The 19,367-nt window shown below is 36.7% G+C and overlaps 3 protein-coding genes across 4 annotated transcripts; 1 reads left to right on the top strand and 2 right to left on the bottom strand.

Annotated features, from left to right (window-relative positions):
- The first annotated feature begins 7,582 nt into the window (after positions 1–7,582).
- Positions 7,583–9,105, top strand: LOC122025025. Its single transcript, XM_042583782.1, has one exon. It carries the CDS (start codon positions 7,913–7,915, stop codon positions 8,765–8,767), a length of 855 nt encoding a protein of 284 aa, XP_042439716.1. The 5' UTR covers positions 7,583–7,912; the 3' UTR covers positions 8,768–9,105.
- Positions 9,106–9,304: 199 nt separating this feature from the next.
- LOC122023882 (pentatricopeptide repeat-containing protein At3g24000, mitochondrial-like) lies at positions 9,305–12,835 on the bottom strand. Of its 2 annotated transcripts, XM_042582296.1 has the most exons (2): positions 12,065–12,835; positions 9,305–11,978 (listed from the first exon to the last, which is right to left on the bottom strand). In XM_042582296.1, the coding sequence occupies exons 1-2, from the start codon at positions 12,180–12,182 to the stop codon at positions 9,652–9,654; spliced, it is 2,445 nt and encodes an 814-aa protein (XP_042438230.1). In that variant the 5' UTR covers positions 12,183–12,835; the 3' UTR covers positions 9,305–9,651. The 2 variants fall into 2 exon arrangements, with proteins under 2 accessions (XP_042438230.1, XP_042438229.1); XM_042582295.1 differs by having other exon boundaries at positions 9,305–12,835.
- Positions 12,836–12,986: 151 nt separating this feature from the next.
- On the bottom strand, positions 12,987–18,729 carry LOC122023883 (NADH dehydrogenase [ubiquinone] 1 beta subcomplex subunit 7-like). The gene is made up of 2 exons (XM_042582298.1): positions 18,272–18,729; positions 12,987–13,150 (listed from the first exon to the last, which is right to left on the bottom strand). Exon 1 carries the CDS (start codon positions 18,609–18,611, stop codon positions 18,297–18,299), a length of 315 nt encoding a protein of 104 aa, XP_042438232.1. The 5' UTR covers positions 18,612–18,729; the 3' UTR covers positions 12,987–13,150; positions 18,272–18,296.
- Positions 18,730–19,367: the final 638 nt, after the last annotated feature.

Genomic DNA, 19,367 nt, shown 5'->3' with positions numbered 1-19,367 from the left:
TCAATGCCCCCAATAATTTGTAATCCTGTGATAAGGTTCCGCATCCATATCCCGTGGCTGGAAGTTTCATAACAGGTTATAAACTCTACCTCCATAGTAGAAGTTCCTATTAGTGTCTATTTGATGCTTTTCCATGATATAGCCCCTCCTACCATCATTACAAAAATAATAATAATAATAAGGATTTAGCAACAAATTTTTGTGACAAAATATATTCGTCGCCAATTTACAATAAAATTAACAACAAAAATAGAATTTGTCACAAATCAGCAACAAAATTAACAACAAAATCTTTTCATCACATATTAGCAACAAAAACACTTTCATTGCCAAATTCATTTCCAATTTCTAATAAAAAATAAATATTCATTGTAAATTTGCGATGGATATAAGTTTCATAACAAATTTTGCAACTAATTTAGAATTAATTGTAAATTTTGTGACATATTCTAAATTCTTTGCAAAATTTACTACGAATTTCAATTTCATCGCAAAGGTTTGTGACAACTTTTGTATTTGTTGCAAAATTTGCAAAAAATTTATCGTTTGTCACAAATTTTGTAATGAATTTGTCATTCGTTGCAAAACTCTATAATTTGGCTAAAATGGACACACAAATGTTTGCTATTTTTTTAATTAATTTTTTAAATTTGCGATGAATCCATAGATTCATTGCTAAAACTATGACGAATCCATGGATTCATCACAGATTGGGTCTACTTACGATAAACAAATTAAGAATTATATGAGTTGGTTAATTGGATTGGTCAAATTAGATGGACCATTAGTTGGGTTTAAATGATCCAATTAAGTTAATTAGGGCAATCAAGCCCAATGACGTTGGCTGTATTGATCATACTAGTGAGAAGAGGAGTTTTGATGGAGCAAACAAATTTGTTAATAAGTAGATGAGCTAATTTAGTTAAAAGAATCAAATATGCTCGACAAGCTAATAAGGTCAAATTAGCTCAATTAATGATTAATTACCAAGGTGAGGTACGTGGATGCCTTGGATGAGTGAATCAATTTTAAATTCATCACAACATTATAAAAGTTTATTAAAATAATCACACAAACGTTTACTAATTCTTCTTTTTAATTATTTTTTGATAATTTATAATGAATCTACGGAGTCTCCAATGAATCCATGGATTCATTACAGGATTTCGATAATTCGTCATCAATCTGTGATGAATCTTTGGATTCATCGTAAACCAGTAAAAAAAAAAAATAAATAAATAAAATATTATCAAATGTTTTATGTTTGTGTTTTCTTTTATGGTATATTTTTCTTAGCCAATGATGTTGGTCATGTTGATCATACTAGTGAGAGTAGAAGTTTTGAGAGAGCAAAGGAATTAATTAAGTACGATGAGAGCTAATTTGGTTAAAGGAATCATGCATGTACGTTAGCTAGACAAGCCAATAAGGTCAAATTGGTTCAATGATTTAATCATGTTGATTGAAACTAAGGGTTGATTAAGCAAGGTGAGGTGGATGACTTGGATGAGTAAATCAATTTAGATTTGTTGAGAATGAGTAGGTTGTTCTACAAATGTTTGATAATGTATTTTTATTTTTTATTTTTTATACCAATCTATGACGAATCCATGGATTCATCACCATTCTGTAACAAATCAACTGATTCGTCGTGAATTTACGAATATTATATTATATGTAATCGAGGTGAAATACAATTTTACAATATTTGAAGACTAAAACACTGTTTCATCATCAATTTGACGATGAAACACGTTTTCATCGCCAAATTATGACTAATTTGGCGACAAAAATAGTTTTGTCAAAAAAAAAACCCCCTAAAAACAATCAAGTCACCTAATTCTCCCTACCCTTAGGTTGCAATTTGGTGACAAAAATAGTTTCATCGCCAGAAAACCCTAAAAACACTCAAGTCACCCAATTCCCCCTACCCTAACCATCTTTTGCTCTCGGCGGTGGCGATTCCTCTCCTACGACGATGATGTCTGGCTGGGAAGCTCCTTCTCTCTCCCATTTGTTAGGGTCGATTTGTAACTAGAGGGGAGGGGGGTGAATAGCTTGTCGCGCTTCAGTTGCTTACTTCGTGATGATGATATGCAGCGGAATGAACTCAAAGCAACACTTGCAATGCTAACACGAAGGATTTACTTTGTATCCACCTCAAGAAGAGGTGACAAATTCAAGGATCCAACCCTCACTCACTCATCCACTATGAAATAACTCCTTCTCGGTAACTACCGAAGGCGGAGAAGCCTTGTACAATCTCTCAATACAACAAGAAGAAACGAAGAAGCAAATACAAAGAAAATCTTACAAGATTTTACACAAATGAAACCCTAGCTAGCTTCTTCTTCTTGTGTAGAACGCCTCTAGACCTTGGAAGTGGAGCAACACTTTGCTCCAAAAAGCTTCAAGGACTGGCGAGAACCTACGAGAATCGTAAGAGAGGAGAGCTTGGAGAGATACCAAGACGCTGCGAAGAAGACGACTTTAAACTCGACACTTCCTTCACAACGGTCACATCCCAATCGATTGGGGAGGCTTGAATCGATCGGCTGATCGATTCAAAGTGCCTCTGTGCTCTGCTAGAAACTGCCTGAATTGATTGACCGATCGATTCAGGCTTTCTCGCGATCGCGGGAGAAAACCAACCTCCAATCGATCAACCGATCGATTGAGCTGCATTTTGTGTTCGCGATTTAGGCTCCCAATCAATCGACTTATCGATTGGGCTTGGTCCAATTTGATCACTTGATCAAATTAACCAACCCTAGCTTGCCCGAGTCAAGTGTAGGGCTCCCAAACCCAATATCCGATTAACCGTGACCTGTTGGGACTCAAATTAACCAACCCTAGCTTGTCCGAGTCAAGTTTAAATTCTTCTCCTACTTGTAAGATTTTGGCTTCTATGTTTTTCCTATTTAATCATCTAAGACCAAATGTGATGAGTCTTAGATGAATGTAATTATGTCTTCTTTGTAAGAGTGTTCTTGTTGATTCTTCAATCATAAGATTTAATTTTTCTTCTCCTCCATCAGGATGGTGAAGTGGTTGAGTTCTATGATGGCAAAAGATTGAACTGTTGAAAGAAAGGATTCCTTGATTATATAGTTTTCTTGGATTAAGTGAGTTTAATTGTTCATTCAAAAATATTGTTACATGTCTTTCTATGTCCACTAAGTCTTCTAATCAATAAGTAAAAGTACTATTATGTCTTCTAGTTCTAAAATTATATAACTAAGAAGTTGGGGCAAGGGGTCAATTCTCGATGGGCGCATGTCCTTAGGGAAAAACATCCTCCAACCCTCTAATCATTTGGCGGTCAATTATAAGTTGACCCCGTAATTTACCTCCCTTCACATAACCAGGGGAGGCGCTGTGAGGGATGCCTGAGTAAGCATAATCACATTATTGCTACAATCTAACCAAGAAGTTGTGTTTGTTTCAGTTCTTCCCGTTTTTCCTCCTCCTATTATTTGGGAAGGACATGTGAAAGTTTTTATTTATGTTCGTGTTAGACTCATTTTGATTGTGGGGTAGAAATTAAAAAGGAATAAATTTTAGGTTGTCTTCTAAGAATAATCTTTCCCATAGATAACTTGCTTAAGTTCTTAGTTAAGTTATCTAGATTTTCTTTCCACTTAGTAGCCTGAGTTGTCATCTGAATTTGTGTTTCCACTTGTAATGGTTTATTTTACACTACAATAGTTGTCATCTGAATTTGTGTTTCCACTTAGCTGAATTTGTGTTTCCACTGAATTTATTTGAATTTTCTAACGCTTCTTCATAATAATATTTTCAAGTTCAGTTTGTTCATTTATACTTGATTTCTACATATAATATGTACAAGTTTAAATTCTTCTCCTACTTGTATTTTATTTGTTGTAATATATTCTTTGATTTAAAGTAGTATAACTTTGGATTGAAGTTCGAAATTTCTAGGTTTATTTTCTTCAGTAAGTTTTGAGAGATTTAATATTTCTTTCTTAATTGGAATACTCAGTAGATTAAGTTGATTAAACCTTCTATTTAAAGAATCTTGTGACTCTTTCAAGAAGTCTATATTATTTTTAAGTCACTTAAAGTATGTGTTTGTTGTGTGAAATTATTGGCTACTTGTTCCAATATGTGATGAGTTTGTTTTTGTTGAGATGCTAATGAACTCCCTAAACTGATGAGTAAGTCTGTTATGGTATTTAAGTGTGGGTTTTCATCATGTACACTGATAAAAGTCCTCGACCTGATAGAACAACTATGTTTAAATTAATCAGAGGTTATAATCTTTATGGCTGGGTATTGGAAAGCTAAATCTAAGTAGTCTAATGTCTAAAAGTCTTGAGAGTAATACTAGAGGTCATTCATTTTACCTTTATATTCAGACATTGCTAAAGCGGAACTTTGAAAAGTATGCTTTAAGATGAAGAGGTCCTTTACCTTGAAACCTTAGCATTTTGCATTTACAATTTTTGACAGTAGCATGTACCATCCAAGTACGGCAAAATGTATTTCTTCATAACAGAGGTACACAGCATGCTCGTTGCTCGACCAGCATCAGCTATTATTTTAACTCGAGCAGACAACCTTTAGGCAACCACTGAAATGAGCAAGAAGCTTAGCGCATATAAATTGGTTTTCTGACAAATAATAAGTTCAGTGCTCAAGTTCAATGAACTAGAAACCTATACGTGAGATCGAGAAGCAAGTTATGGTGTTGGATTAGTTTGGAAGAGCAGTAGGAGACAAGCAGGACACAATGGCAAGGCATCTTGAAGAAATATACAGGAGACAAGAAGCAACCTAAACATCATAATTGTCACTGGAATAATAGCAATCATGTGTTGTGGGTTTTAAACAAATGGGGAATAATTGTTTACAGATCTCCTACATTGCATAGTAGGACTTAAATTTTCATCACATGGGTGACTTGCTGATTTAGGATTCTCTGTGTCTCCTAATTTCCAATTTTTTAGATAAGTTGTTGGTGGAATATAATTTTCAAAGTATATAAGTAGAGCAGAAGGATCAGAAATGTACACTTCACTCTCCTACTCAAACTTTTCACAGATAGAAAGTAAAGCCTCCTTTGCCATTAATGAAGCAAAATGATACCAAATTAATAACTAACCCTCCTTTGCTAGTCCATTAACGCTAGCCTTATGGGCATTTTTCAATGTTTATTCTCCTGATATATATGAAACTTGACTCTAGTTAGTAACTTGTATATTGGCGACATCCTTATGTGACACCAAGATGATCACTCAGTCGCATCTAAGCTTTTGTAGTTTTTTTAAAATACATCTTAAGATAATCTTGCGATACTTCAAAAATGCTATTAACTCAAGAATACATCTTAAGATGATTGTCATTAGCCGTCGGTTATCCATTCTATAATGATCTTAAGCAAATGATTCTATGATACCTCAAGAATAATCTGACAAAAAAACTCATATATCAGCCAAGTTTTCCTACAAATAGAGAATTCACATTAGAGCATTTTTTTTTGTGGTGATAGGATAGAGTGCTTAATCTGATTTCCTAGATTAGCCAGTATTAGAATTTTGGGACCATAATTGTAATTGTAAATGCCTAATGTCATCATCTAAATAAATTATAAATCAATGTGGTCAAATTTAGAATTAAAGATTGGCATAAGAGCTTAATTGTTATGAATATAATAATGTGGATATCATGTGCAATTTCTAATTTGTTGAAGGGTCAAATTAGAAGTAAGCAAACTTAGGCTTCTATAAATAAGGGTTATGGTCCCAATTTGTAGATAGACGATTATGTTTTGTATTCTAATGCGATGATGAGGGGCCCACCCAGTGGAGTGTCATTGCAACGGTGGAGGTCAAAGGTCAAAGTCAGGGCAATCAACGCCCCTGTATCACCGACCGATCGGACGACCCACTCGCCCGACCAGGATAGAGAAGGCCCGATTAGATATCATCATAGCTCGGCCTTTTACTGAACTTCTGACGCTCAAGAAAGAAGTATCGACGAGGCATACGCCGAACGACGAGCCCGCTCAAACTTACATCGAGTCTCGGAACCAGCAAAGCGGAGCCACGACTGAGCAGATTACATTCAAAGCTCAGCCAGTGGAAGGGAGGCCGAGTGACTATCCCACTTGGCCCGAGGACAATAGCGGTCGGACGACTGATGGTTGGCCAGGGGCCCCCCCGGCCCAATAACGAACAAAAGGAGGATCTGCCGATATCCTTCTGGGAGCCCGTGCCACCGACAGAGGACATGGTCGGCGGCATGGTCTGGCAGTGGATCGTACGACGGAAGCTTCCACTGTCACGTCAGAGATATGCTCGGATCGTTAAAGTATGGTGTCAGGGACACTTTCCAGACATGTCTTGTTAAAGAAAGCTTTGAGAAGCGTACATGCCTCGAGGAGCGTGCACGCGCGCCTCTGGAGCCCTATATAAAGGGCCCCAAACTTCAACGAAGGTATGCTAGTTTTTACTGTAGCCACACTATTACTCTGCTTCTCTTACTCCGCTTCTTTGCTTTCACACCGCCGGTGATTGACTTGAGTGTTGGAGGGTCATCGTCGAGGAACCCTTCCTTGGCTCGGCACTAACGCTGCTGTGGTTGCAGGTCCCTCTAGTTTGGAGTCCACGCACGGTCAACAGGAGCGTCACGTCCCACAACATTCATCGCCTCGACTCTCGGACATGACAATATTCTATCGACAAAAGTCTTTGAAAATTTAGAAATCTATAAATTGAAGATCATTCCCTAAATTTGACTGCAAAATATGGATTCAAGTAAGCTTTCATAATTTTGATTATTATGTTTATGATTTCTTAAGAATTGAATAGAGTTTAGTATTTTGTGTTGAGACTTCTCAACCTATTTAAGTGGATTGTTGTAATTAGGTTTAAGTGCAGAGGAAAAGTATTAGGTCATGGTCCTAATTAACAATAGGACATTGCTAAATGGCCAGAATCTAGTCAGCCAGAATATATACATGCATGCATATACATGGACATTTTAGTAATATCATATGTATATATTAATTTCATGCATGTATTAAAATTGGGAAGATAGAGATTTCTAGCTGGCCAGATTCTGACCAACAAGATTTATTGTTACCGATATGTGAGTTTAGCTAATCAATGAAGTTCTACTGTGACAACAAAATGGTTATACACATGGCGTCAAATCCAGTGTTTAATATGATTATCATGCCCTAATGATTAACTAGCACGCTTGCTAATTAAATTTTTAAGGCTCTAAAATTGAGTATAATTGTAAGGAGCATCATCAACCTAAATATAGATATCATTAAGATCAGGGGCCAACTTCTATAACACATCGTATCGTGTCCACCAGATAAATATTTTTGGCGCACGAGTAACAGACAACTAGCATTTGAAAAATCCACTGGTGAATCGCAAATCCGTGGGCATGAAACAACAACAAAACTAGATAAGAGCATGTCTAGAATTCCAAATACAATGCATCATTTAATTATATTATAAATTTGAAAGATAATTTGCAACATATAGAGCATCTTGAGCTTCAGGATGCATGATTCTGTCTGAAGTAGTAGTAGCAACAAGAAAGATTAATTAGAATAGCTAAAAGATGGTCGTGGATCTACCATCATGCTCATAATTTAGCAGATAACTTGAGACAAGCACCCTACATAATTATTCTTAATGGTCGAGACAAAAGTAGCAATCATGTATAATAAAGAACAAAAGTGTGTTGGCATGCATATCTTATACCGATATGCAAGGCTCAGCTTACCAAGATTCTAGTTGTCTCCTTGTGCAGATAAGCATTTAGTGTGTGTATATATATAAGAAAGTAGAGCAGAAGCCTGAGAAACAGATCCATCATCTTCCTCTTCTAGCTTCAATCCTTCAAGAGATTGGCTGAAAAGAAAGCAGCAATGGCCTGTTCGGCTTCAACGGAAGAGAAGATTTTTCATGTTCGCTCAGTCAGCTTACCTTCCCAAGCTCATCCAACTACGGTCAGAGTTGAAGAAGAGCTACACAAACTTAGAATTTGTGTAGAACCATCAGCATCTTCGGCGACAAGGGAGATGATCTGCAATGGGTTGAGACACCTTGGCGAAGTGTATGATGACATGGAGGATCTTCTTCACCTCCCGTGCATCCAACAAGGTCTGCTCCACCTTGGACAGAAGAAAACATGGCAGCAACATCTGGATGGCTCGATCAAATTGTTGGACTTCTTTGGCATAATTAAGGATGCAGTCAACTCAACTAAAGAGAGCATTCAGGATCTCCAGCTATCAGTTCGGAGAAGAGGCAAGAATTCCATGGAAGATAGACTGAAGGCTCATATTCGTTCGAGAAAGGCAATGCAGAAGATGATCAAGAAGAGCTATGGAGACATGAAGCAGGCCCATGGCAAATGTCAACCTGAAACTGAACCTATGGAGCTATCAGTGATCATGAGGCTTCTGAACGAAGCAAACGTGATCACCAGGTCTGTCCTTTGCTCAATCATGCATTCAATATTTGCCCAAAGAACAAAAGGTAGCCAGTGGTCACTTTCCTCAAGGGCCAAGAGAGTGGCTTGTGAGGACTTGTGTCAGTCCTGGAACGTGGATGTCTTGCCAAACAAACTTAAAGATGCAGACATTGAGAAGATCACACTGGTGCGAGGTCAATTGATGACAATAGAGAACAGTCTTGGAGACCTTGAGGATGGTTTGGAGAGCTTATTTCGGAGATTAATTCGAAATCGAGCTTCAATTCTCAACATTCTTAGCGTCTAGAAGGGCATCCAGCAATTGGAAACTGAGCACCACCTTGGCATCTGCATTTTAAAGGATGTGCTGATGCAATCCAATTTTTGTTGTTATATTTGAGTGTAAAAAGTGTATAAAAGCAACAGTTCTTGAACTTGAAATACAAGATTTATACATCAAGGACCACTCACTCATCTGTTGGACTCTCTTTTGCCTTGGATTGTTTCTGAATTTGTTTCCTTATTATTCACTAAATCATAGAAGAAGAAAAACAGATTTTAGAAAATCCATGAAATAATTTAAATCCTTATTTAAGACTGAATGGTTAACCCGTGTTTAGAATAATCAATGATAAAAGCATGATGACTAAGTACCTCACAAATCTTTTAAAAAGTATTCTTGGGTTTTCATTTGAGCTACAGGCAAATATTAACTTCATTAAAATGCTGTAAAGATTCTTCTTGTCTCTCCAAATCTAAATGCACACATGCACAAGTAGACACAAGGAATCAAGATGAACAATCATACTAAAACAGTGATTATTAAAACTCAAATCTGATCTTAGATTATGTTATCTTCTGATGGATGGAAGTCAAGTTTTCATTCTATCCTCCAAAATGTTTGTTCTTTGATTTACTGATGTTAATTATATTTGACTACTTCATGTTATGAAGGATACTACTTAAAGAGCACAAATATCACAAGAAAGCATATGTTTTAATATCACATATTGGGCTTCTGAGTATTTACTTCCTAACTAGGATGAATTAATTTCATCCTAGTTAAACCAGATAAAAAATTGAATTCACTGATTAAAAGAATCATGCATTCTGGTTGCAAGTGAACCCAGATAAACCAGGTAATACATAAATGTTAACAAAAAAAATGAAAAGAGACATGATGCTTTCGGATCACCAGTAATCCTGACAAGAACAAGATCCTTCCTTAAAATGGTGAAATCGGTTGGCATCGCGCACTATGAGCTCCCTTTTAGTTAATAATGATATTAGTTTCATCACAGTGTGACAATCACAGCAAATTCGGAGATTCTTCATAATGTGGATAGGCATCCACTCAGGCAAGCTAATTAGACCAAATGCCACTGCCAGCTTCTCACTGTGATGACGTTGAGAAGCTGAGGTTGCCTTGTGATCATATCCCACTGCTTCTATCTCCTTAATTAGCTCATCTAATTTCTTAAGAATAACGCCAATTTGTGGATGGCTCGGGTCATCGGCAGTGAAAACATGGATTGTGTTTTTAACCTCGATCCAACTACATCCAGGATTCTTCTTTATCCCCTTTTCCTTCATGAGCTTTCTCACTCGAGCAGAATCATCTGAATTCCCTGCATCGGCATATATCTTAGCTAAAAGCACATAACTTCCAGAATCCTTAAGGTCCAACTCAAATAGATGCTTTGTAGCATACTCTGCGAGTTCTTTGTTGCCATGTAATTTACAGGCTGCAAGGAGAGCTCCCCAAATTTCAACACTTGGCTTTAATGGCATGTTGTCTATCACAATTTTTGCATCTTCTAGCAATCCAGCTCGGCTGAGAAGATCCACCATGCAAGCAAAATGCTCTAAGCCAGGAGCTATATTATGGGATCTACTCATGCTATTGAAATAAAACTTCCCTTCTTCGACAAGTCCTGAATGACTGCAACCAGATAAAACTGCAACATAACTTATGTAATCAGGTTTTATTCCATTGGATATCATTCTCTGAAAAACTTTTATTGTTTCCTTCCCTTGACCATGTTGAGAATAAGCAGTCATTATGGAATTCCATGATACCAAATCCTTTTCCAAAATAGAATCAAATGTTTTTCGCGCTTCAGCTATCTTTCCACATTTCGAGTACATTGTGATGATTCCATTTGCAACTGATATGTCGGAATTGAGCCCTACTTTTATGGTATGTGCAATTATTTGATTACCAATTCTCTCTGCCGCCACCTCTGCACAGGCACAGAACAGTGTAGAGAATGTAACCCAATCTGGTTTTACAGCACTTTCTCGTTGCATTATAATGTACATTTTAACACCTTCTTCCTCGCTGCCATGCTGTATATATGCAGCTAACATTGCATTCCATGTGACCACATTTTTGTCTTCCATAGAATCAAAATATTCACGGGCCTTATTCACATTTCCGATCTGAGAATATGCAGTTATCATACTTGTCCATGATATGATATCTCTAACAGGCATCCGCTGAAAGACAGAATCAGCATTTTCTATAGAGCCGCATTTGGCATACATTGTAACTAGAGCATTGGATACAGCAACAGATGAACAAGATCCAGTACGCAATGAAATAGAATGAATCTGAGTCCCAAGACATAAATCCAAATTAGTGCAACAAGCACTAACTACAGTTGCCAGCGTGAAGGGGTCCAAGGACATAGGCACACTTCTCATTTCATTGAACAGTTTCATAGCTTGTTCCATGAGCCCTGAGTGAGAATACCCCGCAATAAGTGCAGTCCACGACACAGAATTACGGTCATGCAAGCCATCAAATGTTCTCTTTGCTGATCCTAGATCACCACATTTAGCATACATATCTACCAGGGCACTCCCAAAGAACACATCAATGCTCTTTTGAGACCTTATAATGTGGGCATGAAGATGCTTTCCCCATCCCAAGTCAAGGATACTAGTGCATGCAGTAAGAACATAAGTGTATGTCGTAGAATTTGGCTCATATCCTTGGGTACTCATATCTATTATCATAGAAAGTGCCTCTCTTTCTTGACCACAGTGAGACAGTAGTGAAATCATGGTATTCCAAGAGACAACATCTCGCTCAGGCATCTTATCAAACACCTTAATTGTACGTCCAACTTCATAGGAACTTGCATAACCTGACAACATACAATTCCAACAGAAAAGATCAGGACTTTTTAAGACACCAAACACTTTCGAAGCTAGGTCAACGGCTCCACACTTCACGTACATATCAATAAGCGACGCCCCAGCCTCTGGATGTCTTCCAAAATCTAACTTTTCAACAAAACCATGCAATTGAAGGCTCAATCGGTGACACCGAAGCGCGCCGCATGATTTCATCACGAAGGCAATGGTAAACAAATTTGGTTTGCAATTAAGATCCCGGAGCATCAATATGAACGTCCTCAGCGCCTCTGAGGGCTGAACATCACGGAAGTAACCCACCATGAGCGTGTTCCAGGAAGTAGAGTCCCTCACCGGCATTTTATCGAACAGCTCCACTGCTTCACGCAAAAACCCAAATTTCGTGAAACCATTGATCATGATATTGCCGGAAAAGACATTGGGAGAGGAAATGCCGCCGTACACTCGGAGCGCGTCATCGAGAGAGCCGCAATGAATGTAGGTGTTGAGAAGATGATTCTGAAGGAAGAGGGAGGCGTCGAGGCCCGCGGAGATGAGGCGGGCGTGGAGCATCCGGCCATGAGAGATGGAGCAGGAGGCGACGCATGTTGCCATTGCGTCGGAGAGCTCCTGAGTGAGGGCCATGTAAGCTTTGTTCCCAGAGGCACTGGCTGAGGTGTAGGCTCTTGGTCTGAGGGAGAAGAGGGGAAGACGAAGAATAAGAGAAAGAGGAGACGAGGATGTCATCGGGCGATGCCATGGGAGCTTTACCATCAAAGGTTGAAGCTTTGGCGACTCGAAGCAATCTCAAGCGCCCCCCAAACTGCTATTAGAATTCAGATATTCAAATTTTGGGTCGACTTTAAACTGATTTCTTTGTGTTGTTGCTTCTCAATCTCAAGCCGCTTCTCTGCGATCCAATTAGGATTTATTCCTTCTGCTCTTTCTTCCTGTTCCTTCTTTATATTCTTTTCAAACCTTGACTGATTATAACAATTTTTTGTTTTTTTTTATAATTCAGATATCAAATCCTAGATAAGTTTCTCATCAGCCATCAAAATAAATTTGGAAAGCATAGAACGAACGAAAGCTAAGCATTGATTATGCATCAGCTATTAGAGCTTTGATTTTTGAACTTTGCAAATAGTTATAGTTCAGAAGCATGTGTCGAGCATATTATTGCGCAACTTTGCATCTATATGTTAGTGTTGCTCCGTCAAGTTCTTAACCTGATAAGATATCTAACTAGTCTTTGTTTTTCCTTAGGCTGTTGAGTAAATCTTTTTCTCAAGCCATCTAAGAAAATGTCTAATCCAAACATGTAAACCTGAGTATTCAGGAGTCACTTTTTAGTATTTTACGAGTGATAAATTTAGGCACCAACATGTTGGCAAAGGAATTCTTTATTACAACCGAGTGAAGTTGGTGCTTAATCCAAAAAGGAAAAGAAAAAAAATCAAGGTCCAAATGGACGAACATAATAACCTTAGTCCTTGGTAAACATTATTGAACATCAAAGGCCCTTGAGCCCAGGTGCAAATCCTGATTCCTGTGAAATGAAAAAAAGGACAGTTAGGAAGGAACATGAACACTAGTTTTATAAAAGGAAACGTGTTATACAAGCAAGTGGAAGGATTGCAATACTAGTTCAAGGAATCGATATAGATCACATGCATAGAAAGAGTGAGGATTAAACCAACATGCCATCACCACATGGATTAAAGGAATTATACTATGACAAAGGCACAAAGATCTTAACAGTATACTATGTAAGAAGTCATATGTAAAGAAAATGTTAAAATTAGTATGTCAAGGAGCTCCATGTTCTCTTGCAAAAGAAGATCAACAGCAACAAAACATACTAACAGTTCTTCCAACATCTAAATAAATACCCTAATGCAATTTATAAGTATTATCAGCTCACAATTCAATTAATGTAGAACACATCAAATCCTTTCCAGAGCACGTAGATTTCTTCATGCGCTATAACATCGCAAGAAAGAATTCTCTTCAAGTGCTATAAAATCACAAGAAAGGGTTTCCTGGAATCCTGAACAAAGATGACTTGTATGTTCGAAGCCCCACTCTCTAAGCTAAAAGGACCAGTAGGATGGTCAATAAAATTGCAACACATACAATCTTAATTTTGAAAGACAAAGCTGAGAAATGAGAAATTTATATTAAATAACCATTCGAAACGTGATCCATTGGAAATGACAATTCTACATCAATGCTATCATCAACATCAGAAACCTGTTAGCGCCAACTATTTGTTGAGCGTGAATTTGCCCCTCCATTGAATTCTATGCTAACAGCCTTATAACAAATATGATTAAGCCACATGTTCAGAGTGTTTAAACATGCTTTAAGTGGGCTGTTGAATCCTAAAGTAAACCACAGCCTTTGTATCAGAGCTTGCAACCAAATATGTTAATATTAATTTCTAATTTTCATTTCTGTCTAGAAATGCACTTCCGAAGTCAACTTGAGTTTCTGAGACAACTGAAGAAATAACCTGTGTTTTCCACTTTATTCAATCACAAAACTCTTTGGGACAAGTCTGATGCTTTGTTTGGCATGTGTTATAAATGCTTTATTAATATTTAATACATCTTCTTTAGTAGTTCAAATGTCATCACACCACTACTTGGAAGTGTACAAAAATCTCACAATCAATGAGTACATACTAAGTCAATATGGTACAAGCTTGTCTTGCCATTCAAGAAGTAGGGACTAAAGTAAGCCCAACTTGGTAATATCCAAGTTTTTAAATCGTTGGTTTTATAAGCTTACAATAAGTTAAAAGGCAAAGAGTCGGAATCAGTTCTGAGATCGTTAGAGCTTCAGCAGCCAATACAACTGGGAAAGGGATCATGTCAACACTCAATAAAAAAATAATTAACATAAAATAGTTTTCGTAAATGGTAGAGATTAATAAGAAAATACTATGCAGTTTAAAGGTCAATCACCATCACCCTGGTAAATCAGAAGCATTCAGATGCAAACAAGGACAATATATCTGAATTATGAACCTGGATGAGAATCCACTTTATTATTCTGTTGGGAAAGGATGAAATTATCTATGTGCCTGCACCAAAGTTACTAGTATCATGATGGTCTAATGGCATTCATGAAATTATACTTGACATCAAGTTTCTATGACTTAATGGTGAAAGGAATATGCAATATATGATAATTATATGATAAAGAAGATGTTTAACAGCACATTGGCTGATGAACACAAATTGAACCTCATACATCGGTCTCAATTATTGAATGTCGACTAAAGGGATCATATTCTACCACTGAACTGTCTGCAGGGTTATATTACTGTAATTTCAAATCTGTTACATCATGTTTATGGTCTCCTTCTACCCCTTGCATGTTCAACTCTAATCAATTCAACTTGCTTAAAACTAGAATGTATTGATTGTCTTAGGACATTAATATCATATTAATTTCTTTCTTTCAATTTGTTATCTGTCTGAGTTGCCGATAATTACTTCTAGATAGCTGTATTTTTTTTTTTGATTTTTTTTCTTATATACAATATATTCATCTTAGCATTCTCATGGCCATACTAACTTTTTGTACACATTATCTAAAAGACCAGCACTGACTCAAACTATTACAGATTGTACAATTTTCTTTGCAACCTAAAAGGCTATAATCTTTCATGTCAGCTAATCTTACAAGTTCTTTTGCATCTTTTATCATTAAAAAACTAAATTTCATGTAATAGGTTTTGCATCTTTCAATTCTGTTTCCAAAACCCTAAGACACTGAAGAATACACATTACAAAATGTATGATTTTTAGGAAGTCTATTGATGACCATACAAGAAAAAGACATGGTGAGGCAAAACACAGGAACTTGTGTGCTTCAGTTGATAGTCTCCTAAAAACAAGGTTCATCCCTACCAAATATTCTATAACTGGTAAAATATTATCATGAGATTTTACACAATTTTTGAAATTCTAGAATTTAACAATTGATATGGTTGTCGCATTATGTTGTCCTATTTGGCATCTTGCATATCAGTCAGCTCTAAGATTAATGAGAAATCAGGGTTGCAGGCAATAAACTGCACAAGCAAGAATGGTCCAAAGAAATTAAAGCAGTAGTTAAAGAGCTTTGGATTCCAATAAACTTGACAGGTCTTAGTGTTGTGATTGCACAATTAACAAGGGAAAACAGATAGCTGAAATAGAAAAGGTCATTCAAATCACAAAGACAATTTCATCAATGCTGCTATGTTAGCTGCAAAGAGAAGCTCAACCAAGAGAATCCTTGAAAGGTACTATTCAAACTTCAAGGCATCTTATTATTCTGCAGAAGAATCCAGTATCTATCGTCTGGATACAAAGTTACGGAACAGCTAATGAAGAATCTTTCAATTTCATTTATAGACCTGCTTGAGTACTAAGTCTATGGTAGATTCTCAATAAGCACATCTATGATGTGACTTGGACATGTAATAGCAATGCTCTTGAGAACTTCAGGTTGGTGAAAGCTTGTTGAGGCCTTCAAGCCATGAACTAATACTGTCGTGGAAGAACAAAGAACCATGGAAAATTTCTTTATTCCAAGCAACTTGGCCGCCACCCTAATTTGCTAGAAAAGAAAATGTAGAACTAATACACTTGACATCCATAACTTCTACTCCATTATATTTTTCTTCCCTTTCTACATGCAAGAATAACTAATTGCCCAGATTATGTAGATTTGAAAGGACCTCATAACAATTAAAGTACAAATATTTCTTTTAGCTTAATGGAAATGAATTCTAGAAGGTTTTTGATACCCTTAGGATTGTTTATTTTCCATGTATCTTTTTGCTAGGAACACATTGAAACTTAGAAATCAGTTACAATCTCATTGAACTATTTGAAAATGGACATAAAGTATATTTGTTCCATAATCCACCATTTTGCAAACCTTACATCAACAACAGAAAAAATATGGTTAAAAGCATTTGATGATTGGCATAGTTTTGCATTGATTATTGAAACTTAGAACAACCCTGAGCAATATTAGTGGTGTCGTGTTGCTCACATTAAATAACAACAAATAGGGTTAAAAACATGAGGTGGTTGGTGTAGTTTTACATTGATTGCAAAGTCCTAACATATTAAACTTTGTCTTATTCAGGTTAGTACTTGAAAGGATGTGGGAAAAATTGTTCTAGAAGATCATATTGTCTTCTTCTAGTCCTTTTTACTAAACTATAGTTATAAGAATGCCACCCTCCTTTATACAGCTCTTCATTCTATACAAAAGGTGGAAAAGACTAAAATAGTTTTTCTTCTGCCAAGGCACCATTTTCCATCTCTATTTTCTCCTCTTCCTCCATTCTACACGTCTCATTGCCAAAGACTTTCTAGTAACAATAATAACTAAAAACTGTTAACAGTCTATTATAATTTGCATAATTTTGATTGCCTTGTGGTCCATCTTTAACTTGCACACTACATTATAACATCAAGATCAGGGGTGGTCTAATTATACTTGCAATGAATGATTCAAGCAATTATAATACATTGATCAAAACAAAAAATAAGGCAACGCTTTCCTTGCCAATATTTGGAACCACTAAGACATAGTACATGACAAATAGCATGCATAAGAATATCATGAAACATGAGTAATTTTCCACTATGCACATCTTATGCAAGTTATTTTATGTAGGTGCATAGATTCTAACAATTTGAGCAACCTATTAGCTGACGAGTAATAAACTTATAAAAATGTTTTCTCACAAACATAGCATGGCAAAAAAAAAAGATGCTCCAAGCAAGAAGCTAAGAATTAGTACATCAAATTGTATGCACTACATAGTAGATTGGTTATGTTAATATCTATTAGAATAAAATGAAGTGCTCATCAGCAACTCTGATTGCATTTCAGACAGAACTTAGCATAGATCTATCACCTATATCATTATCATATGATTTATCCTAGAGGCTTCAATTTGTAAATCCACAACAACGCTATGTTCAGTTCCAGTTGCTCTGTAAATTATCCATATCAGATCATATGCAACAACTATCTAAGTTGATGAAGCATATTTTCTGAACTGTCATAAAAAATTTGCAATACTATAGTCTATAGAAATGAATGATAACAATTTATCATGAATTAATGGTAAACGATCAAAAATAGAAATGAATAGTCAATTACAAAGAATTTTAAAAATTCTAACAAAAAAAGAGTTGCACTAGACAAAGAACCAATAATTTTGACAGCATTCAACCATTTTACACAAATATAAAAAGGAAAGAAAGTATTAAAAGACATTTAAGCACATTTAGATCATCGAGCCAGCCCACACCGAAACCTAGCAAAATTGTATTCCTGTAAAATAAGAAAATCCCAAATCCATTTTTTTTCTTGTCCAACTGATAGAAAGCTTATTTTATTTGCTATCCTCTTATCAAAGCATGTTCTTCGAACGCTTAGATCCAGTGGGATAGTCCTTAATAACTCTTTCTCAATTAGATCCATCGGAGAAAAATAAGAGCATTCTCAACCCAGAAAACATTCAATCTCACTTAGCACGAGAAGAATCTTCGAGATTAGGAGAGCTCTTTGCAACAAAACCTAGAGTCTTTAGAATTACAACAGTGAACCAAAGAATCAAGCATCTAAACCAATTAAGACGAAAACGAACCATCACGAAGGGGAAGGGAAGCGATTCATGCGTTGGCTGGAGAAGGGATGACACCGCCCGCACCCTGAATCTGCTGCGCCTTCTTCCTCTCCTCAAGCTCACGGATCTTTTGCATCTGGAGCATCCGCTCCATGATGAGCTCATACTCGCACTTCTCGTAGACGTGGCGCTCGTTCTCGCACTTCCATGGCAGAAAGAACTCAGCGGAGCGGCACTTGTTGAGAGGAATAAGAAGATGGGCGCACTCGTCGCGGTAGGGGATGGGGACCCTGTTCTCCTCCATCTCCTGCTGCGTCGCGATCATCGGCTTCGAAGATCCCAGCTTCACCTCTTCCGCCATTGCTCGACCAATCCGCCTCTCTCCGTATCCCCCTTCGATCGATCGATCGAACCCTGGAGACCGCAGTGCCAGTTATATCGCCAACAGCCGCCGCGATCGAATCGAACCCTTTCGGGTTTCACAGTAAACAAAGTCGCGTTCATGCTCAATATTTGCATGACTTTAGGTGGGTCCCACCTAAATTAAAGGGGGATTTTATTGTTTGTTATTTGATGGAATTCTAATTGGAATAGGAATATAAATAGGAATGAGTATTATAATATTATGAAATGAGAATAAATATGATTTTAAATTATTTTTAAAAATAATATTTAATTAGTTAAATATTTTCAATAGAAATGAATTTAAATTTTTTTTATTTTTAGAATAAAATAAGAGAAAAAATTAGATGGGAGAGAAAGTTGAATATGATAGAAACATACACTGAAAGGGAAAGGGTGATGAGAGAGTGTGTGATGAGAGAGAAAGTGTGATGAAAAAAATGAAGAGAGGAAAAGTATGATGAGAGAAAATGAGGATAGAATGCATGATAGGAAAGATCGAGAAGAGAAAAAGTATGATTAGAGAGAAAGTGTGCTGAGACAGAAATAGTGATGGAAAATAATGAAGAGAAAGAAAGTATGACGAGAGAAAATGAAATATTGAGGAGAGAGAAAGTATGATGAGAGAGAAAGTGTGTTGAGAGAGAAAGCATGATGGGAAAATGAAGAGAGAGAAAGTGTGATGAGAGAAAATGAGAGATTGAGGAGAAAGAAA

Source organism: Zingiber officinale, chromosome 9B, assembly GCF_018446385.1.
Source record: "Zingiber officinale cultivar Zhangliang chromosome 9B, Zo_v1.1, whole genome shotgun sequence".
Taxonomy (NCBI): domain Eukaryota; kingdom Viridiplantae; phylum Streptophyta; class Magnoliopsida; order Zingiberales; family Zingiberaceae; genus Zingiber; species Zingiber officinale.
Note: the sequence above shows the minus strand (reverse complement) of the source record. Positions and strands in the feature narration are given on the sequence as shown.

Coding starts and splice junctions, on each gene's coding strand:
- LOC122025025 (XM_042583782.1), top strand. CDS start 7,913: ATGGCCTGTTCGGCTTCAACGGAAGAGAAGATTTTTCATGTTCGCTCA.
- LOC122023882 (XM_042582295.1), bottom strand. CDS start 12,375: ATGGTAAAGCTCCCATGGCATCGCCCGATGACATCCTCGTCTCCTCTT.
- LOC122023883 (XM_042582298.1), bottom strand. CDS start 18,611: ATGGCGGAAGAGGTGAAGCTGGGATCTTCGAAGCCGATGATCGCGACG.